Source organism: Mus musculus, chromosome 2 (genome assembly GCF_000001635.26).
Source record: "Mus musculus strain C57BL/6J chromosome 2, GRCm38.p6 C57BL/6J".
Classification (NCBI taxonomy): domain Eukaryota; kingdom Metazoa; phylum Chordata; class Mammalia; order Rodentia; family Muridae; genus Mus; species Mus musculus.
Window position 1 is genome coordinate 128145276 of NC_000068.7, and position 21971 is coordinate 128167246.

Consider the following 21971-nt stretch of genomic DNA (forward strand, 5'->3'; position numbering starts at 1 on the left):
ATCCTCTCAGTGCAGCCCAGCATTATCCTCCTGCCTCGGGTTCTGGAGTGCTGGGATTGCAGCTGGGATCATCATTAACTCTACTGGACCATGGGCAACCCTTGGTCAGGGAAGAGGTGGCAAGCGTTTTGAAAAGAATTAGCTAAGTCACTTGCATATACTTTTGCCTAGTTGTGAGTCTGCAGTTTATGGATCTTTTACAAATAAAAAAGCAAGATGTAATGTTTTTATCAACAGTAGGTTTTTTCTACTTTACTGAGTGGGGAATTTAGTTGTGAGTTGCTTGTGCTTTAAAAATTGGAGAGGTAAATGGAAGCCCAGGGCGGGTGACTAATGTGCTCTTACAGTGTTACAACATAACATTAACATTAACTTGGTGTTATGGTTCAGTGTGGGGGCGGGGGAAGGAGGACAGGATCTCACTAAATAGGATCTCCCAGGTTGACCTGGAACTCATAGACGTATATGTGTAGATCAGGCTGGCCTCAGACTCACAAATACACCTGCCTCTGCCTCTGCCTCTGCCTCTGCCTCCTGCAACCTTCCCCAATCCAATCTTTTTCTCTTTTCTCAAAAATACCTTTAACTCCCAAACCCAAAACACTTCCAGCCTACGTGTGGTGTTTGCAGACTTGAGTCCCTCTTTGTTGACTGAGTTAATATTCAGTCAGAGCATGCAGTTAGCATGCAGTTATGCTCCCATCTGGATGATTTACTGACTCCACTGAGCCTGGAGACAGCCACCTTCCAGGCATCTCTGATTTCTCCTTACTAGGCTTTGGAACGGACAAACATTTCTTCAGGTTTGAATTTTTCCTAGGAATTTATATCTTGTTCTAAGACCAAAAGTGGGTATTTCACTGAGAGATTAAAATGGTATGTTCTCTGATGGTTTGTGTATTTTTTTTTCTAGTGTAGTTCTAGGGATGGACCTTAGGACTTCATGCAAACTGCCCCCTTAAATCTCTCTCTCTCTCTCTCTCTCTCTCTCTCTCTCTCTCTCTCTCTCACACACACACACACACACACACACACACACACACTATAATAATAATTAAATAAAGAAATCAGTGAAAGTTAGTTCTCTGCCTTCACCATGTGGGTTTTGCACCAGTCCCTGCTGTGTTTCTTTGGTGATCTTCATTGAACTATCCTTTTGAGATGGGAGTGTGTGAGGCTGGGCCGGGGTGTTTTTTCATTCTCGTAAGTCCGAGTCTCCAATTCCTGCCATCACTCTGTAATCACCTACACACTGACTGCTGGTTCCCCTTTGTTTTGCTCATCAACTGGACACAAGCTAGAGTCTTCTAGCAAGAGGGAATCTTAATTGAGGGGTTACCTACATCAGGTTGCCTGTAGGTAAATCTGTGGGGGTATTTTCTTGCTGTGGAAAGGCTGAGCTCGCTGCAGGCAGGGCCACCCTGGTATGAAAGCAAGCTGAGCAGCCTGTGGTGAGCAAGCCAGGCAGGAGTGCTCCCGCGCACTGCTTCTTGCTCCTGCATCTCTTCTTGCACTTTCTCCCTGACTTCTGTCTGATGGACTGTGATCAACTGTGTGAGCCAAGTAACCCTTCTCCCTAATCTGGTTTCAGTTAGCACTTTATCGCAGCAACAGGACATAGCCAGCTAAGACAGTATCTAAAATGATACCGTTTTCACAGTTCTAAACACAGGGTCGAGAGTTCCCAAGGCCAGGGAGCTTCCAGAAGACCAGAGTGTGTTAGGTGGGTTTGTTCCTGGAAACTTGTGTGTGGTGTTCTAAGTGTTGTGGACCTCGGTGTGATTTCTGGTTTCTTTGCCTCCCGAGCAGCTTCCATACGACAGTCTCAGGAGGAACCTGAAGATCTGCGCCCGGAGATACGGATTGCACAGGAGCTGCGGCGGATCGGAGACGAGTTCAACGAAACTTACACAAGGAGGGTAAGGACCTCTCCCCATCCCCAGAGAAAGTGCAACTGCGGAGATATGGCCCCCTTCTGCACCTTACGTTATCTCTCTCCTAATTCTGCTCTGACCTGGTGCATCTAAGGGTTTGGCTTTAACTGAGATAGAGTGTGAAGTTGCAAGAGGTATTTTATGTGCAAGAGACCTCAACATATTAGTGCTTAGAATTCTTTTAAAAGGTTATTGATACACATGAAATAGCTCCATGTAGCTATGGGCACATGGTCTTCAGTTCCTGTAAGGTGCTTCTCCACGTAGGCAGAGCCATTAAATTCTGTAGTCACTCAGCCAGGGCTCGCAGCAAGAGAGCCTTGTCCTGCTGCTGGCTTTTCCCATTTGATTATTAAACTGTGTTAGGAGACGAGTCATCAATAGCTATAATGTGAACCTAGTGGAGGCTGAATAAGGGTAGCTGGCTGTCCTGTTGGTATTTATTTAAATAATAACGATGACAACAATAACATAGTCCAGCATCTTCAGAAGCAGTGTGTTTAAAAACAGTTTTGATATGGAACAAAGACACTTGTCTGTTTGAGGTCCTGCTTCCTGTGGACTACACTTTTGGGGATGTAGGCTTTGACTCTGAGGTACAGGACTGCTGTGAGTGGGTGACCAGTTAGCAAAGAGTCTGGAGGTAACTTTGGCTCCTTTTCAAATTCATTCAAATGTAACCTCTCGCCTCTCTGGAGAGATGCCAGTCAAGGGACCCTGAGATGTTTCTGTCTTTACATAGACATCTCCCGTGGAGCTACCGGCCCACACTAAGTGGCTGCTCCCCAGACTGCTTGAGCAGCCTTGTTCCTTTTGAGTAGCAGATCTATCAGGGAGTCCCGGATCTCGAGAATAATCTCAGCCCCACTTCCTGCTCTTCTGTGGGACGTGTTGGGGGACGAATGTGTGTGCTATAGTCTGGCTTCTGTCATAATGGGCACTGTCCTGTTGATGAATGGACTGAGGAGTTTTTCATGAAACTGTGTGTAGCCCACACAGGCTTCCTCTCCCTGACGTGGATCATGTCACAGAATATGAATTCCTTCTTAGCCTAGGTCCAAAATGGCAGTCTTTTGGGAAGAATGGTTGATTTTATAATTCACCACTAATGCTACATCCACTAATCCATCTGCCTTGTTTTCTTTAAAGAGATTTTAGTGTTTGTGTTGGTGATTGGGCTGGTTAACTATAAGAGGCCATAGTATGTTTGGGAGCCTGGTCCTTCTGTTGAGGGCAGGGGTAGGGGACATGAGACTATTTGAAGAGAGTAAGGGGCTACATCTGAGTCTTGGGCTGGAGCTGGGGCCAGAGTCCAGGAGGATATGCCATTTTTGATGAGTTTGGAGAGACATGGAAGTGTAGGTATGAACTGGCTATGATGCTGTGTCTGTCTTACTGTAAATGCCCTCAGGGCTGGACCTGGTGGGTGGGTACGCCCCAGGAGGGACGCAGCTGTGGGCAGGCCTTTGTACTGCTGGGACATGTACACCGAGCTGAGCTGGCGCAACACCCCACTCGGGTTGTGTCAGCTCCTTTGTCTGCAGAGCCAGGCACGCTGATGGATCTTTCGTACAAGTTTGATTTTAAACCATAAGGTAAGGACAGGGGACTAGGAGGCCTTCCCCGATGGGAGTGATGGTCGGTGCAGCTCCCTGGGGACTGTGAGTGGTTAGTGATGACATTGTCAGAGTGAGTAGTCACATTCTATGGCCCGCCCTCAGGAAGGGTATCAGGGTAATGAGTGATTCGAGTCCTGTGCAGCTAAAATACGGACTGCCCCAGATTCTTCTCTAGCTCAGCTTGCCTTATAGAAGGTGAGACTATGGCTGCATGTGGTTTGCCTCCTACCTTCTTCCCAATGTTATTTTATAGTTTCGTGCTTATGTATGCATTTTGTGGTGGTTGCATCGGTTGTTTTTTGTTTTTTTTAAACAAGCCACATTTATATATCCTATCCTTTTAAATATAATAAATGTCAATAAATACTGTTGTACTATTTTGCAAGATTTTATACTTTATTTTGTATGTCTTTTTTTATTTCTCTCTGTGTGTGTGTGTGTGTGTGTGTGTGTGTGTGTGTGTGTGTGTGTGTGTACATTTGCAGGCTACTGTGCATGTTATAGAAGTCTGACGATAACCTGTGGGAGTTAGTTCTCTGCTTCCAACTAGCAGACCTGCAAACTTCTCAGCAGTTTTCCGTCCTTTGCCTCCCGTCTCACCAGTCCTGGGATTACAGATGCACATACCCCCACTTCCGGGGCTCTTATGTGGGTCTCAGGAGTCCAACTCAGACCATGAAGCTCCTGAGTCGGGGTGCTGTTGCTAGATGAGCCATCTTGCCAAGCCTTAGCATATCTTAAGCAATGGGTTAAGATCCACTGCTGAAATCCGGTCACTAATAAAGGACTTTAGCTTTCTTAGTAGGCTCGAGAAAGGGATAGATTCCAGGCTAGGCCCTAATTCCTCTAAACTGAAGGCAAATATTCTCCAGATGGTGGTTATCAGCGGCCAGAACACAGTGACCCCTAAAGCCACAGGCACCAGCCCAGCTAGTTAGAAGAGCAGCATTGTCTGTCATCACACCAGTGGTCCATGGTTGAACCCTGGGGACAGGAAGCCAGGCCGGAAGTGGGGGGATGATGACTTCAATGGCTTCACCTACCTGACCGGATTCACTGAAGTCTCTAAAAGATTTAAAGTCTACACTGGGGTGATTTCTTCTCCCAGGGTTGTTAGCATGTATTACTTACCTCACAGAGCCTGACAGGATATCTTCCCAAGTTACCAGGTAGGGAATTAGAGACACTATTTTGTAGTTGTATGTTTAGTCCATTTAAGAGCAGCGGGGCAGCGTGAGATGGTGCTGTGGAGGCCGAGGCAGGAGGTCAGAAGTGAATGCCCAGGCCTGTATGCCCCTGACTGCTGGACTCCCAGAGCCCCACTGCAGTCAGCTATCACTAGGAGCATGCATGCTCTATAGCATGGGAATTTGGAGACAGCTTTTCACTTGGAAAAACTTCAAGAAACATTTAGAGAACTTTGTTAACATGTAGCCCCGGCACCCCCCAGTATGTCTTGTCAACATGCGCTTTCAATGTGTGGGTTGTTTTATCCATGCCCCACCTTAGCTTATTCTTAAAAATGGTTTTATTGATTCTTTGAGACCTCCATACAGTGTTTTGATCTTATTCCTTCCCCCTCCCCCACCTCCCTACACTCACCCAATTTCATGTTCTCTTTATAACTCATACAAGTATTCACAAGATGATCAGGAAACAAGGCTGGGGCAGGGGGAGCAACCACGGGAGCATTTGCCATGAGGTTGTATCATCTGCATAGAACAGGGAAGCTGCATCCGAGAAGTCTCAGTATGGTCGCCTAAACAAGATCTGAGCAAGGACAACCCTGCCTGACGTGCGGGTGTGCACGGGGGGGGGGCACTCTCACGAGATGCCACCCCGCATTAGCACTGCAGTGTGTGCTTTCTGAGAGTGTGAATATCCTCTCATACCTACATGTCACCACATGTAACAGTCATAATCAGCAAATGGATAGTGTCCCCATGCTGTCTTAGAACTGCAGACCTAAACTTCTTCTCTATCCTGAAATGTCCCTAGACATTGGAGGAGGGAAACCCGGCCTAAACTCATGCATTGCATTAAGGAACACTCTGGCCTGGTAACTCCTCTGTCTTTGGAGAGGCGACATTTGTGCAGGATTCAGGTAGTTTGAGTCTAAAGACTCCCTGTATTTCTTTTACCTGGTGCTTGCATGGGTCGAGGGTTAGGTTTTATGCTCCCGTAGGAACGGTGCAGAGGCAAGCTGTCTTTGGTTCCTTCCACCGAGAGGTGTGCGGTGGCTGCCGCTGACAGTGTAGAGCCAAGGTGGCGTCTTCAGTGTAGAAGTATTCGTTTTCTCCAGAATGGACTCCAGAGCTTAAGACAGAGGAGATGAAGCCGCACTAGGGAGAGGCTGTGCCTTCTGAAAGATTTTCCTGATTGTTATGCCCAGGCGCTGTACCAAGCCTTCTAAACCTTGGTGTCTACTCTGCAGTGTGGTACCCATCTGGAAGACTTAGGAGGATGGCAGGGGCTCTTCGGGGAGCTGTTCAGGGAGTCAGTGGGTCCAGAGAGAAGCTCAGAGGGACTGGTTGTTGGAAGGTCATGGAGAAAGCAGGCAGTTTGCGTTTAGCTGAGTGCTGAAGGGTCATTCATATCTTGCAGCCTATGTTTGAAGCCTCTTCGTCTTCGTGTCAGGGATGCGTCAATGTTCGACAACCCCATTTCACACTCATCTCCCATAGCTGTCATCAGGGCCGTCTCCATGGCTCAGCTGCCGCTCTTATACCCATACCTGGGCCAGGTGACATCAAGTGCATGTCACATAGTCCTCAGCACCTGTGGGCACTAATTATGAAAGATGTCCACTTGTGGGTATTTTGGCCATGGGCTAGGTTGCTGGGAAAGGCCTGTCAGCCCTTTAGGGTAGCTGTTGAGGGGATGTCCTCCAAGTGCCCAGCCTAAAGCTAAGACCCCTGCAGATGGGACAGTGAGTGAGTGGAAACCCTTTGTCTGATCACAAGAAACACCTTTTGGTTTACACTGCTTCCTTCCCCCTTGGTCTGGGACATGTGCAGGCATGAGTTGATTGGAGTGTACACAGACAACAGGAGAACCCAGCATCAGATAAAGTGGAGCTAAAACGGGGGTCCACACAGATCAGCTTTGATAAAACACAAGTTTCACTAAAGCAATATGCACAGGAGCATTTGTATACTTTAAACTTGAAGCCTGTCCGTCTCGCTTTCCTAAGAAAGGGAGCCCACTATGCTATCTGACTCCGTGCTTTTAGAAATGACGGTGGTTCCTATAAATCACCAACAAGGGAGAGGCCGAAATTATAGCTTGCTTGGATGAAACCAACCAGAGATGTGTGGCCTCGGGCCATGTTCTCCAGAGGCCCTCATTAATTGAAAGCTGGAGTTTAATAAGATAAGTTGCTTTCTTAAACTGTTGCCATTAAAGGCATGAATATCAATGTAAAATCACACTAGATCTGACTCACGGAAGGATGGGGTCTCTTCACATGGTAGTCGCAGGTCCCTCTTGTAGCAAACGCAGTCACTAGGAGGTAAGGTGAACTGTTATCTGCTCTTGTCTGTGACACAATTGTGTGTCGCAGTTGGAGGGAGCGGTTGGGCATTTTGGTTTTAGGCTTTGTTCATATCTGAACTGAACCACACATGCCACCTCTGTTTAGTGACTGGAGGTGGCGAGTGCTTCGGTTTCTCCCCTGAGGCAAGCGGAAAGAGCTGTGTTATTCACTCCATAGCATTGAGCTGCTTTTCTGAATGAGGGTTCCCTGTAGCTACTGAGGGAGGGCAGCTTGGCTCGTCAGCAAGTGCACCCCATCCAGAGCCACGGGGTCTACTCTAGTGTCGGATGCTGAACCCTGCGTGCTCGAGAATCTGGGTGCCATTATCACCCCGTTCTCTGTCACGTTGAGTGGTGCCAGGAACCCTGTCCACCTGGCTGCCTTTACATGCTTCGGACATGCTTTTGAAGCAAGTGCGTTGGACCCTACAGGCGCAGGCTGCATCTGTCTGGGTGTAGGCAAATATGAGAGGAGACTGAAGCACTGGGGTGTGTTCGAATGGCTGGCGGGGTGTTGGGCTAGACATCCTTGTGTTGATCTACACCACACACCACGTGTGAGGGTGCTGTGGGGCCTGGCAGGTGCTACACCTGCAGGGCTACCCGGCCGTTGTGGGATAGGGAGCCGTGAACGTGCAACCAAGAGGAGGTGCAGGTGCCCGGAGGGGAACTTCAGGCAGGTTCTCAGGGTAATTTTTTTTTTTTTTAAATCTCTGGAGGAGGAAATGAAGATGCAAAGAAAGGACGGTTTGGCCCTTCTGCAGACACATAAAAATAATAAGGTGATTGCATCATCCCTTGCCTAGACTTCACCTCGCTGAACCAAAGCAGGAGGTTTTAGTTGTGGTTAAAGTGTGTTACATCCCACTTAGCATTTCAGAACAGCATGTTCCTGCCCTGAGTTGAGTATTTTGTCCCTCGTAGCTCTCACAGGAGACATACTACCAATCTTGAACCCTGTTTGGCTGGCTGTAGAGCAGGACCCGCTTCTGGTTCTGAGGCCAGCCTGGCAGGATCCCCACCAAGCAGAACTGTGTGTCACACCTCCAGGGTGGGTGGAGAGATAGCCTCCCGCTGTGAGTGAGATTGTGAAGTGGTTTCTGTGTCCCTATAAAAGGCCTCCACTTTTAACAGTTACTGCTATACGACGCAGAGGAGATAGGATACACGTTTGGTCCTTGAGAATATTTGCAGTCTGTACATAACTGTCAAGCCAGCGTGGCCATGGTAGATCTGTGACGACCGCTCAGCTTGCTTGCTGTGCTGGGGGGTTGTGGGGGGAGCACATTTGTTCCTCTGATGTTCAGAGGCATTACGTCATACCGGTAGGGTGCCTCTTGTGCACTGTCTCCAGCCGTCTCGTGATCGCTAAGCTATGAGACCCAGGCTGTTTAGATGCACATGTTCTCTTTGTGGCAAATGGGAAGTGAATGCAGTCCCTGGGCAGCCGTTGCCTGGCCTCGAGGCAGCCGTGGGCATTGAACCAGCATGGAAATCTCAGTAAATTCTCTGTCTGAGGGTGGAGAGAGGGGAAAGGCCTCATGGCTGCTATACTCAACATTGTTTAGACGGCTGGGTTAGGATCCCATAGAGGCGTGGTATAGCTGTGTTGTGGGTACCCCTCAGCCTCCTGGATGGCTCACTCAGTGGTGAGGATGGAGGCCGGTGCACCATCCAGGAGGACGTTGGCATTGCCTTCTCAGGAGTCAGCACCTACAGCAGAGACTGCCAGAGTCCTTCCTGGTCTCACAGTCCAAAATTCAGTTTCCTATGATTACTTGCCTTACATGCAAACCTGTTAGAAGTTTAAGACTCTTCAGTGTGGGCATTGTATGTAAAACACCCATCCAACGGAGGGTGTGCCTATTCTCGGACGCTTTTGTCTCTAAGAACTTGGGATAGGATACTGTCAGTCTATAAAAAGGACTTATTTATTCATCTTTTATTTATGTGTATGTGCGCATCATGTGTGTGCAGGTTGTTCTCAGGACAGAGGGCAGTGGAGCCCCTAAAACTAGATGTACAGGCAGTTATGAGCCATCTGAGGGTGCAAAGAACCCAGGTACACAAGAAGAGCAGTATATGCTCACAGCCGTTGAGCTGTCTTTCCAGCCCAACACCACCATTTTTGCCCCACTACCTTGACTGCCAGGAAACAGGACTTGAGGTTATGTTGCCACAGGTCTCACCTCTGGGTCTTCTTGATGTGATTTGAAATCTCTCTCAACCTTTACCTTTAGTTGTGATGTGGTTGTTACTCCAAGCCCCCCTCGCTGGGGTCAGCTCTCTGCATAGTGCTGTGTCGCGTGCGAGCTCTACACAGGAGGTTGGCATTTGCGCTCTACTGTAGCAGAATCTGAGCTGCATTGCTGAGCTTACTCGCAGGGTCTGGTCTCGCATCCCACTCCACAGATCCAGTCTGGAATTCCCAGCCTCAATCGTTGAGAGGCAGCGCTGTGTGGACTCCAGAGTCGCCTCTGTCCACAATCATTGCTCTCCATTCTGGGAATTTGAGTGTGAGGTCCTAGGTGTCACATGCCTTCTAGGTGTGAGTTGGATCCAGCTTACCTGTCCTGGCCCTGCCACCTCTTGTCCTGACACCTCCAGCCATTTGTAGTCTGGGGCAACCACACGGGCCCTGTGGGGTTGCTTTAAAGGCTTAAAAGCCTGAAATTTATTTTTCAGCTGGCAGTGGCAGTGGGTGACTCTTAGACACACAGTCCTAAGGGCACTAGAACATCTTTTCAGGGGGCTGCTTGTCTCTGATGCCTTAAAAAAAAAAAAAAACCCTTCCCACAACTGCATCAGGATAATAGATCGCCCAAGTATCTTTATGACTTAGTAGTTAATGTCTCCGCAGCTCTACGGACCTCAAGTCGAACATCAGTCTCGGCAGCAATGGTGTCTTCACATTCCCCCTCTTTGACTTATTTATGCTGTGCCTCTCAGTGTTTATAGTCACACCTTAACCCCGCCCCAGCCAGTGAGTTCATCTTAGCCACCTTGGTGGAGGTCCTGCCCCGTAGACAGCCATACCTGAGAATTTGGAGGACTCTGTGGCCCATGTAGAGGGGTTGCCAGGAGGGAGACCTTATTGTACTTTCTTTTCTGCTTCAAGAGGTTTTAATCAGGAGGAGCGGTCTGTCTTGTACCAGGCAGCATAGGTGTGGTACTGAGCTGTACCCCAGTCCGCAGATGCCTCTGGGAGTGCCTGCGTGTGAGTTACTGATGCAGACACGCTGGACACAGGCCAAAAGATGGCTCTGCCAAGAGCTGAGGGCCCAGGGAAAAGAAGCTGATGCCCTCACTCTTGCTGTGTTTTCTGTTGTTGTCTCTCTAGTTCTACATAAGCTGTGAGGGACCTTGCAGCACATAGATGTCTTTTCCCCTGAACAGTGACATTTAACTGATGACACCCACCCCGCCCCCACTGCAGATGATGGTCATTTTGAGGCTTGACATGTCCTGGCCCAAGCACCCAGGGGCCTGTACTTCCTCCAGCCTGCCAGCCTGTCACCAGGTGTGTGTGTGTGTGTGTGTGTGTGTGTGCGCGCGCGTGCGCGCGTGCTTGCTCACTGGTGGTTGTGGGACGCTTGGCATGATCCTTTCAACTCTCCTGCTCCTTAAATCAAAGGTTAAGGTTAACTGAAGGCTAAGCTCAGCCTTGGGTTCCCTTGTAGGTGTCAAGGAGCACTCTCTCCCTCACACCCTGATCCTGAGCATTAAGCCCTGGCTTCCTGGCTTTATTCTGCTTCAGCTTTCAACTCTCCTGCCACACCACACTGCTGGCACCACAGCACACAGCAGCACCACACACCACAGCACACGGCAGCACCACACCGCTGGCACCACAGCACATGCACCACACTGCTGACACCACAGCACACGGCAGCAAACACCAGGCTCAGAATGAGGTGCACCTGCAGCAGCCTCATTGCCGAATCTGATGTAAGGTAGAACCACCCCTCCTCCAGCTGTTTTCTGTTGTGTGGGCCACATGTGCTGGGCCAGAGGAGCAGCTCCAGCCACCGTGCCAGCTGTCAAGGGATTTCTGGACTGGCACTGTGCTCTGAATCAGTACTAATGGCTTCCTCCATTGAATGTTGTCCAAAAGCAATTGTTTGCTTGTTAGAGGCTCGTGCCGTGCTGTCACACCAGCCCGAGAGGGCGGCACTTCCCCCAACTCTCACCCCCACCCCTGCTCCAAGGACTGGGCCTTCCCTTTGCCAAAATTTCCTGCATTCCCATGTCAGTTGCCGCCTTTGTACATGTCTTCTCGTTAACCTTGACTGCAGTCACCATGGTCCACCTGTCAACCTCAAATGGTTAGCCAGTCACTGTCTCCCCAGTTGTTGCTAGAATTTGAAGCTTATCAAGTGTAAGCAGTTGAGGCCCCTCACTTGGGTGACCCATTCTGGGTGTGTTGACTGTCACCACCCAGTCAGCCCCAGTGCCTGGTTATGCAGAGGGCTGCGGTGACATAGGTCGGTTACAAGTCTTCCCACCTTGGATTGATGGTTTAGTCAGTCGTAGCACATGCTTTCTTTGTTTTAGTGAATTGTGGTTCTATTTTGAATAAGCCTCTTTCGGCCTATTAATATTCGTCCTCACCAAAATGAACTTTCCCCAGAGTTAGTCTCACACAAAAGGGGCAAAGTAATTTTGAAAGTTAAATCAAAACAAAGCAATCTTGTGTGTGTGGAGCCGATAAAATCGCAGCCTGTGGTCATGGGAGCACCTCCACAGGAATCGCTGACATAAGGCTGATTTCCTCCCATCTTGTTATGGAAGGAGAAGGGGAAATGCCCTGGCCCCTTGAGCTTAAGAGCTGTGTAAACAGTGGGGTGAGGAGAGCTCCCCTCACAGCTGGTGTCTGCGGGGACCTATGGAGTCTGAGAAGGAACAGACAGTCCCAGTCTGATTCATGGTCATTCCCAGACAGTCCTTGGGAACCTTTCCCACCAAAATGAAAGGGGGGGGGGGGTGTCGGAGGCTGGGATAGCCACACAGCCAGGTCCTGTTTGTGGGTTAGTCATTTAGGAAACAACTAGGGCCTGCTTCAGCCTTGACTTTGAACCAGGTTGTGGCCGATGGCATTGAGGCAAATGTATTCCTTTGCCTTTCGTTGTCCAATGAGATGAGTGAGAACCAGATGTGAGCACTCTGGAACTCTCTGAAGGGCGCTCTGAAGTCTTCACATGAACCCGAGGTTTCGTTCTAAACAGTCTTCAGATTGTAACCAACCTACACACGTCACAACTAATGACTCCTTCTTAACTGCCCTTTCCTTCCTGGGCCTGATGTGGGAGGGTGGGGTTGACTCAGACCCTGTCTTCCACAGTGGGCAGCCCCTCTGGGATCATTGTTTATCCTTTGCAGCCAGAGGCACATCCCTTCCACTTTATTTAGTTTCTTTGGGGCACATTACCCCCAAATCACTGCTTCGTCAAGTCAATCACAGTGGCCAGACTCCACCTCTGAGAGAGTCCTAACCTGTCTAAATATCAGTGAACGTGGCTGGCAGTACAGAAACCCAAGTTCATTCTTTTCTTTTCCTCTGCTCCCTCCCACACCCTCAGTCACGTCTCCTGAGACACCAATCATCAGTGACCTGGCGTGGCTCCTGTCCAGTACCCATGTGAAGGTTCACAGTTCCGGGATAGCTTTGGAATAGTTTGGTCTTCTGTTCGCTCTGTTTCCCCAGTGATGGAGAGTTCACTCGGTACACTTGTACTCCATGATGTCACATCCTTCCCCCCTGGAATTTGAGTCTCCCTGCAATTCAGATGGGCTATGTCTCTTGCCTTGCATACGCGCCTTCTCCAGATTACGAGAGAGTTGCTAAGAACTCTGCTTCTGTTGTTGCAGGTGTTTGCAAATGATTACCGCGAGGCTGAAGACCACCCTCAAATGGTTATCTTACAACTGTTACGCTTTATCTTCCGTCTGGTATGGAGAAGGCATTGACAGGATCTACATGCAGCCAGGATACGTGGCGGACATGGCTCTTGTTCAGACTGGGAGAACCCCCACGCGTCATGTCCCTCTCTTGGTGCTGCGACAGTGTGTCCAGTGGTTCTATCCCAGAGAGATGTGCTGAGCATGGACAGCGCTCTGCACTGTGTCGATGTGAACGGAACCTCTGTTCATCACCACATGGCCGAGTTTTCAGTAAATATTTGTTGTGAATGTAAACAAGGGAGGGCTTTTCTCTTTTTAATGTACAGATCCTAGGAACAGAGAAATATGCAAGAGAGGTGTTTACATGTGGCGTGTTAATTTTTTTAAACCCACTTTCTTTGATAACTGTTTTTGGGGTTTTTTTTTTTTGTCTCATTTTCTTTCAGAAAGTAAAGCTTTTTAGCCAATTTATGGATGATTTTTATACTCAAATTCTTAACCCACTACCTACTCAGAGGATTCCATAACCCTGCAGTGGGAACTGAGCCAGCTGATTTATAAGGCTGCCTTAGTTTATTTTTAGAAATTACTGTACAGAATTTTTTAAACAGGAAGAGTATGGTGTTGCCCTCTCTCCTCTGCCATGGCCTCTTTGAGTTTCCTTTTGAGTTATTACTACCAAAACAGTTCTTAGGAAATGGAATGAGTTCGAGCGGCAGAGGTTCTGTTCTGGTACGCCACTTCCACTTTGTAAATATTTACCTCCTTAGCTCAGTTGCTCCTGTAGCAGAAATTCACACTTTTCCTGCTTCCCTCAACTCCTCAGACCCCTCGGTCTGTCTCCACACGGATGCGCAGCTTCAGCCCAGGGTATCTTCAAGTGTATTGTGTCAGCAAGGGCTAGGGGCTGCCCGGATTGTGCCCAGCTCCATCAATCAAGCTGACTCACGGGAAGGGCTCTCGTGCGCTTCACTGCACTGCGGTGGCTGTGTTTGCCTCTTTTATCCTGAGAGGACGTGGGCTCACACACCGCTTGCTGAAGCCGCTAGCTCCACTGGTTGCTGGCTTTGCTGCCGCCACAGGCTCTGCTTTGCTGTGTGTATCAGGTGAGCTGGAGCCCACGCTTTCTCGGGGACTGGCCAGGTCATTTCAGGAGCAAGGAGCTCAGGTGATCCTTTTCCATGCTTCTTGGGATGTAGCCCTGCTCACCCCACCTGGCCTGTGATTCCTGAATTTCATCTCTATTCCCTTGAGTTAGGGGCTGGCTCTACTTCCATCAGTTCCCAGACATAGGAAGCTTCCATTATGCCGAGTAAAGCACTTGTCTTCCACAAGATGTCTGCCTGCTTTGCTCTCTCCATTTTCTTAATACTTGGATCTTGTTGGGCTTACTTGTGTCTGGGGTGGGGGTGAGGTGCTCTTTCTTGGTCCCTGCCCCTTAGGACCACAGCCCAGACATTTGGTCAGTTATTTCAAGACCAGGCAGGACTGGAAGTGCACAGCCTGGTGGAGGAGCACTTTCTAACCTGTGGAGAGCTGTGGCCCAGCTCCAGCTCCTCCCAAAACAAACGGCACACGTGTAGGCAGACAGCCAGGGGAGATACAAAAAAGGACCAAGAGGAAAGAGCATGGGAGGAGTGGGGATGGCAAGCCCTCTCACTTCTGAGAACTTCAGACGTCAGGCAGCTTGCTCAGGAAGCTTTATGAGTTTCCTCGCAAGTCAGCAGTGCCAACGACTGTTTGCTTTTGGCCTGTAGAAAGCCAGTGGTTTTTCTTATGTTATGAAGTAGAGAAATCCGTTTGTTCATACTTTCCTCTGTGTGTGTGTGCATGTGTGTGTGTGTGTGCATATGCGTGGTTGTGTGTGTTTATATGTATATGTATATTACCTATAAGCTTCCTTCTAGATTGAGATCATCTGATTCCAAATATCCTTATACATTTCCCAGCTTCGTTAGATTTGGTGTGGTTTGAAAGCTGTTTTGGCATTCTCCTCCTTTCCTGATGTATTGAGCCTGCTCATGGTTCCCATGAGGCCCTGTGGTTATTATAAGTTGGTGTTAAAACTGCAACCATGGCTCTCACACACACACACACACACACACACACACACCAAAGACATACTTGGTCCTGGGCCATGCCCCCCTCCTAGGACCTCCATTCTCATGTGCCAGTCTCCCCGACTGGAGCACTTTACTGTCTCAGCCCCATGGCTCTGTGGCAGTGCCTGAGCAGGTGCAGAAGCTCCAGAGCCAGGTCCCAGTGACATGTGTGGCCCCCAACGCATGCTTACCTCCAGCCTGGGGCTGGCCGCTGAAGCAGCTCATAGGGAAATAAGAGATTCTATGAATTGTAGAAGTATTCAAGAACAGGATGCGGCACCCAGAACGTAAACATGACTGGATGTCCCTGTACTGTATCTGTTTGTTAGAGTGCAAACGTCGCCTGCAGACAGACAGTGCCCCTGCTTACTGTGGGTAGGCCTTTGTACTTAAATATATTCTCTCTCGTTTTTGGTAGGACAGAAACTAGATCTCCCTCCCCCTCGTGTGTGTGTGTGTGTGTGTGTGTGTGTGTGTGTGTGTGTGTGTGTGTGTAAACATAATGCGGGTTTTGTGCCTTGACAACCTCCCCATGTGAGGTTTGTAAATAGTGTCCTGTGACTTCACCTCAAGTTGTAATAAACATACAAAATGGTGTCCTGAGTGATTCTTCAAATTTCTTTTCCAGAAAAGAATTGATGAATTGGGGGAAGGGGCAGGGGTCTGAAAAATCAGTTTAAAGTCTCTCTATTAAAGTATGTAATGGGTAATGTCTGCTTCTCCTATTTCCTTCCAGTGTTGTATATATTTTGACTATTTATTAGATTAGAAAGTCATGTTTCACTCGTCAACTGAGCCAAATGTCTCTGTGCAATTGTGTTCCCTTTACCTTTCTTTGTAAAATATTGTACAGCATAAATGAGTAAAAAAAAAAAAATCACTGTTTTTCCAAACTTCTCATAATTAAGGATTTGTAAATACCATAGGTTCTTCTTCTGTGTAATGTGCCCTACTGTTTCATAATGCTGTAACTTGTAGAGATGTTGTATATTTATTTTCCGCTTATTTAAATGTCTTAAGTTCTTGAAAGTGTTGACATCCCTATCCCTGACAGCCCTGCCATGCCATGAATTGCTTCAGCTCCTGATAAAGGAGGGGTAGTGGCTGGTTCTCTTCCCACAAGGCGGCTTCTGCTTTGGCTTCTGGCATTCAGTGCTTGGGTTCTGCCGCCTTTCTGATGAAATGAGTGTTTTGCTGCCGGTGAGATACCCTAAGATGCTAGCCTGGAAGATTGGACTCTAAGAAAATACCCATCAAACCCATTTTTGAAGCAGCTGGCTTCTGAGAAAAATCAGACTCACCAGTAAGTTGGCCACATCTTTAGAGAAGTATTAGCAGCAGATGGGGAAGAATTTTTTTTTCCTTAAATTGAAAGAGTATCTTTGACAACTCAGTGTTGAGAGAAATATTATCCTGCTGCCTCTTGAGGTACTGCTGAATGGCTGTCCTGGGTAAGAGAAGGGCTGGTGGGACCTGTTTCTAGAGCATTTGCCAAGGCCACTTGTGTCACCAGGACACTCGCTGGCTACCGTCCCCACCTGCTGTGTGCTTCCTAGTTTGAGGTCTGTGGACTGAACTTACCTATACCATTCGGCTCCCTTCCCGTTCACTGCTTTAGGCCAGCCCACTCCTGCTTCCCTCTACAGAGGTTCTGGCACCCACGTCAAGATGGCTCACTGAAGCTCTAGAGCCATGTGACTTCATGGAAATGGTTTTGTCTTCCTGCTGATTCAGCCTGGTGCCTGTGTGTGTCCATCCGCTCAGCACGTCTGCATGCGGGTCCTGTCCACACGTGTCGCTAAATCGGCGGGGAATTGCCTCTCAAACAGCGTTGCACAAAGCACCCTCAAGTTCCCAGCAAAGTACTTGATCTCTTTCAAATGTGTGTTATTGTCTAGGTTCTGTGACCACTGGTTTCTGTACCCAGACCTGTCAGGTATCCTTTAGTGAACAGCACTGATCTCTGTATAGTCCCCATCACTAATGTCAGAACCCAGCGTATGTAGCATTTGTATTGCAGTTTCCCTGGCTTCCTTTACGTTTTGCACTGATGAATTTTGACAGGGTAATTGCCACTGTACCTGTGCAATACTGCTGTAAATAACTGCAGATTTTTTTAAGAAACTCAATCTTTTATGTTCTTAATGAATTTTATATAAATAAAACTTGCGACTAGCTTTCATGAACTGTTCGATGTGTGTTCTTATAATTGGCCGACAACTGAGGGTGCATGTAGATACACCCCCTCCCTGATTTCAGTCAGAACACATTGACTTCATGGAGAGTTTGTAACTCCTTGCTTGGTAATGAGTGTGTAGTATATATGGTTAGAAGCTAACCATGATGGACAGTTTTGAAGCAATGACAAAGCATCCCGCCCACAGAATCCGCCGTGACTCAGAACTTGGGTGGAAAGGTGTTGGGAGGTAGAGAGGTCGGGAGAGGACTGTTCTCTGGTCAGCTTACAGGAGGACTGCTCATCTCTGGGTGTAGACTAAGTTAAAAGTGGCGAGCCCCTGAGACACTGTTGAGGGGAACAAGCTGTAAGGGTCACATGAATGATTTGGCTGTTGGGATCTGAAACAGTTTTAAACCAGGCATGTATTCACACTGTTAATTAATTAGGGGCTTTGTAAAACTCAACAACTTGTTGCAAAGGAGTTGTTTGGGCTGCCACCCCCAGTCCTCATCTGGGTAGACACCTACATTTTTCCAGAGTCCTTTTCTTGCCATGTGGGTGCACACATGCCCACCTAGGCGTTTTTGCATAAATGCTCTAACTACATCCTTTACCTAGCAACAGGTCATAGATCTTTCTAAAATGGTTCCGCTTCACCCTGGCTACTGCATCTGACACTGAGACAATACTCTGGCCTGGCTCGCCGACAGCTGCCACCAGAATGCTCACTCACCTTCTGAGGAAGCTCTGTTATTGGCATGCTCGCACTTGCCTGGCGTGGGAGGAGACACTGGCCCTCCTGATTTAAATGAGACCTGTTCACAGCTCCCATGACACCGGGCCCTATTGGCACTGTCATGTTGTTTGAAGACAGTGGGCTTATTTTTAGCAACTTGTTTCACATTTTCCTATCAATGATCAACTTGTTATGCATAATGATCCTTCAGCCTGTTGCTTCTTTTCTTCTTACATTCTATTGTGAAAATGTTCACGTACATGAGAAAGTCCACTGTACTCAGCAGCATCCACACGACTTCCTGGCTCTTACGCTGAATGTTATTCTACGACAACGACATGCCAGCATCTACTGAGAGGTTGGGTTTTTTTTTTTTTTTTGCATATTTCAAAGTTAGAGTCACCAGTAAACTCCTTCCTAAATTCAACATACTTGCCATTCGTTGTTTTTTTTTTTAATTATCATTAAAGATAATTTTTACATACAATAAAGCACAGATTTGGGGCTGAGGAGTTGGTAGAACGGTTAAGAGTGCTTCCTGTTCTTGCAGAGGACCCAGATTTGTTCCCCAGCACCCATGGCCAGTGGATTACAATCATCTATAAATCTATTTACAAGGGATCAATGCCCTTTTCTGGCCTCAGATCTCCTCCCCACAGAAACATATATGTAAACATGAATAAAAATAAACATTAAGAAAAAAATATGTATTCAGCATGCGTTTGTTAAGGTTCAACTGAGGGAACAACTGTCACCCATGGACCGACACTTGAGAAAGTTCCTTCCCAGGCCATGCTGTCCTCCCCAACCCACCCCTGCTGCCCCGAGGAGAGGCCTCTGCTGGTTTTTTCCACTGTAAGTTACTTCTGCCTACTTCCCACCTTCATATGAGTGGAATAGTCCGTGTCTGGTTCCTTTCGGTCAAGGCAAGTTCCAGAGTTGTGTTACAAGGCCTAGCGATCAGTAGTTGTCTAATGGACACCTGAACCTTTTGACCTTTGGAAATGACAATGAGCAAAAGTTTCTGTGACTTTTCATACAAAGTGTCAGTTACCAACCAAGAAGCCAGATTTCAGTCTCTCACGTTGATTTCTGTGTTTTGTCCCTGCTTGTGACAATCTCTTTATGTCAAGGTTTTAAATATACTTTATTCACATAACCCCACAGTTTGCTTTTTCTTCTTAACCCACCTAGAGTTGCTTTTTAGTGACACACAGTATGACTGTTTCTACACCCCATACATTGTCTGCCTATCCTGGAGTGGCCTCTCACATGGTGTTCTGTTTCTCTACTCTTCTCTCTCCTCTCTCCCTCCAACCTTTTTATTCATGTTATTAGTTTTTTGTTTTCCGTGTTCTTCCCCACCACCACCACTACCCACACCTTCTGTTCTGTGTTTGAGTCTACATTAACTCAGGAGCAAGTTGCCATTTCACCTATATGGTTCCCACTGCTTTTGTCTGCATTTCTTTAGATGTAGTTCCCTACCCAGTTTCCAAGTCTGGAATCAACGTAGCTGAATGTGAGGGTCATGAAAATTTGACAACAGTAAAAGGTTTCTGGATGCTCAATGGTCAAAAATGAATTCGAAATGAGACACATGAGGAATCAGGGGTACCCTGGCCCCGCTCAGCTTTGTTGGGTCTTGCGATTTTCCTGCAGCCTTGGATTGCACATCAGTATGTCATGCTCCACTGAGTCAAAGTCAGTCCCACCTGAGCAAATGCTACCTCAGCTCATATCCAACAGTCCTGCCAGCTATGGATGGAACTCTTACTGCACTTGGTAATTTTGCTTGTCATGGCTTTATCACAAAAAATAAAGTTTAATATATTTTTTTAACCTTCATTCCTTAACATGAAGCTATTGCGAGTGTATCATTGGAAAGGATCCTGTTAGAATGTTTGGTTGGAAAAATGGCCATTCACGCTCTCTTTTCATGGCACCTCTTAGGCTGTCAGCCATGTGAAGATGGAGTTTCGCAGTTGTCAGAAGCCCACTGAAGTAGGCGATGAATGCAGACATTGTACTTTCTATGAGAAGCCCATGGCCACAGAAGTATCTGCTGGCCGATGCTCTGGGTGGAGAGTGGAAGGGTAATGTGGTTGGGATCTGTGATGGGAGCAACAAACAAGGTTTCCCCAGGATGCAGGGTGTCCTAACCCGGGCAGAGTGTGCCTGCTGTTGGGTAAAGGGCATTCTTGTTCTAGACCAAGGGAAACTGGAGATAGGAAACACAAGTCTGTTCTGGGATGCACTGTGAATGCCAATCAGTGTGCTCAGCTTGGTTATTATTTAAAAAAAAAAAAAAAAAAAAAAAAGAGGAGGAGGAGGAAGAACTCCTGGACTGACAGACACTACTATGCCTCTGCACTTGACCCAAAAGAGCTTGCAGAATCTGAAAGTTTTTGAGTCTAAGAAGACGATGCCTGCCGATATGTTGTTAGAAAGCCTTAAAAATAAGAAGGTCAGAAGCCCGGGACCAAAGCACCCAAAAGATTCAGTCTCGTGTTACTTCCTGTGTCCTGCAGCACACACACTGACATGTTGCTCTGAAGAAACAACACACTGAGAGAAGTGATAGGGAAGGCTGCAGAACATGCTAAAGCAGTAACAAATAAATAACCAGACATTGAAAAAGCAGAGGCGGGGGGTGGGGGGGCGGGAATCGCTGTTTGTGTTGCTGACTTGAGTCCCACACCATGTGCGTGCCTACACACATGCGCAAGTGAATTTTGGCCTAGGATTGGGGCAGAATTTCCAACAATTTCTAAAATGGCCCTAAATAAACTTCTGCCATTTTGTACTATGTATTTATTCAAGGCAGTATCCTCAGTGGAGCACTGATGATTGTAAAATCAAAATATCCGTCAACTGAAAAATACCGAAGATGTTCTGTAACCTGCAGGATTGGCTCTTGAGCCGTGGTTTAATTCCTGGTGCAAAATCAAAGGAGCACTTCTCTTAGGAGCATTTTTTTGTTTTTGTTTTTAATAGCCAGGCTGTGGTGGCCCTCAGAAGGCAGAGGCGGGTGGATCTCTGAATTTGAGCCTAACCTAGTCTACAGAGAGAGTTCCAGGACAGCCAGAGAAACCATGTCTCAAAAAAAGACAAATAAAAAACTTAAATGCATCAAAGGTTGTTTTACGTTTCTATGATTTATTGCCAATAAATGATTTGTGCATGTATATTATATACTTGTACACCCTGGGTTGTGTAAATGTTTCTCCGACATCAAATGATCACAAATGGAAAAGATTTAAGGAGCGTTGGCTGATTCCATACACTTGGATTTTCTTCCTTTAACACCTCCAAGTGTCTTGGCTTATTTGAAGGGTGGGATATGCATCGTCTGGCATCCAGCCCCATACAGCTCTCTTTATGTGCCTGGTACCCAGTGTGGCTTCTGCCTGTGAACGTCTCCCCTGCCCACGGTGCAGCTGAGGACAGGCTCAGAGCCAATTCAACGCTCTTTCCCAGCACTTTGCATCTGGGACAAGTACAGTCTGGAGGACAGCAACCAAAAGGCTGCCAGAGGCCTGCTGCCCCCTACTTGGCTAAGATGCTCCGCTACACCGCCATCAGCAACAGTTTCCTCTTGGTCTGTGGGGCAGGTGCCCGCCCCTCCAGCGAGTTCTCTTTGTGCTCAATTAGCTGAAGTTGGCCTCTGTTGTTGGCAACTGAACTGCTGACTCATTCCTACCTGTCAGGAAGGCTGAATAAAAGGGTTGCAAGAAGTTCTCTACAAACAGTATGAATTCAGAGGGTGTGGGGGCAACAAGCTGAGGGTAAAAATGCCCTGTGGGGCAAGACCAACCAGGACAGAGCTGCTAGGAGTTGCAAGGTATGACAAGGGTGTCTAATCTCTGGTTAACTTACACTTGGCCTTTGTCTCCTGCCAACTCTTTTCTGAAGCAAGCCTGAAATTCTCATTCGTATCGCCACGGCGAAGCTGTTTCAACTGTC

The 21971-nt window shown here is 47.6% G+C and overlaps 1 protein-coding gene across 6 annotated transcripts in view; it reads left to right on the forward strand.

The window, feature by feature from the left end:
• Nucleotides 1-17272, forward strand: part of Bcl2l11 (BCL2-like 11 (apoptosis facilitator)) — a 36510-nt gene extending 19238 nt beyond the window's left edge. For all 6 annotated transcript variants that reach the window (NM_207680.2, NM_207681.2, NM_009754.3 and 3 more), the window contains 2 exons: nt 1810-1919; nt 12956-17272. In NM_207680.2, coding sequence (NP_997563.1) covers nt 1810-1919; nt 12956-13054 — 209 coding nt within the window. In that variant the 3' untranslated portion in view covers nt 13055-17272. The remainder of the gene's footprint in view (nt 1-1809; nt 1920-12955) is intronic.
• Nucleotides 17273-21971: the final 4699 nt, after the last annotated feature.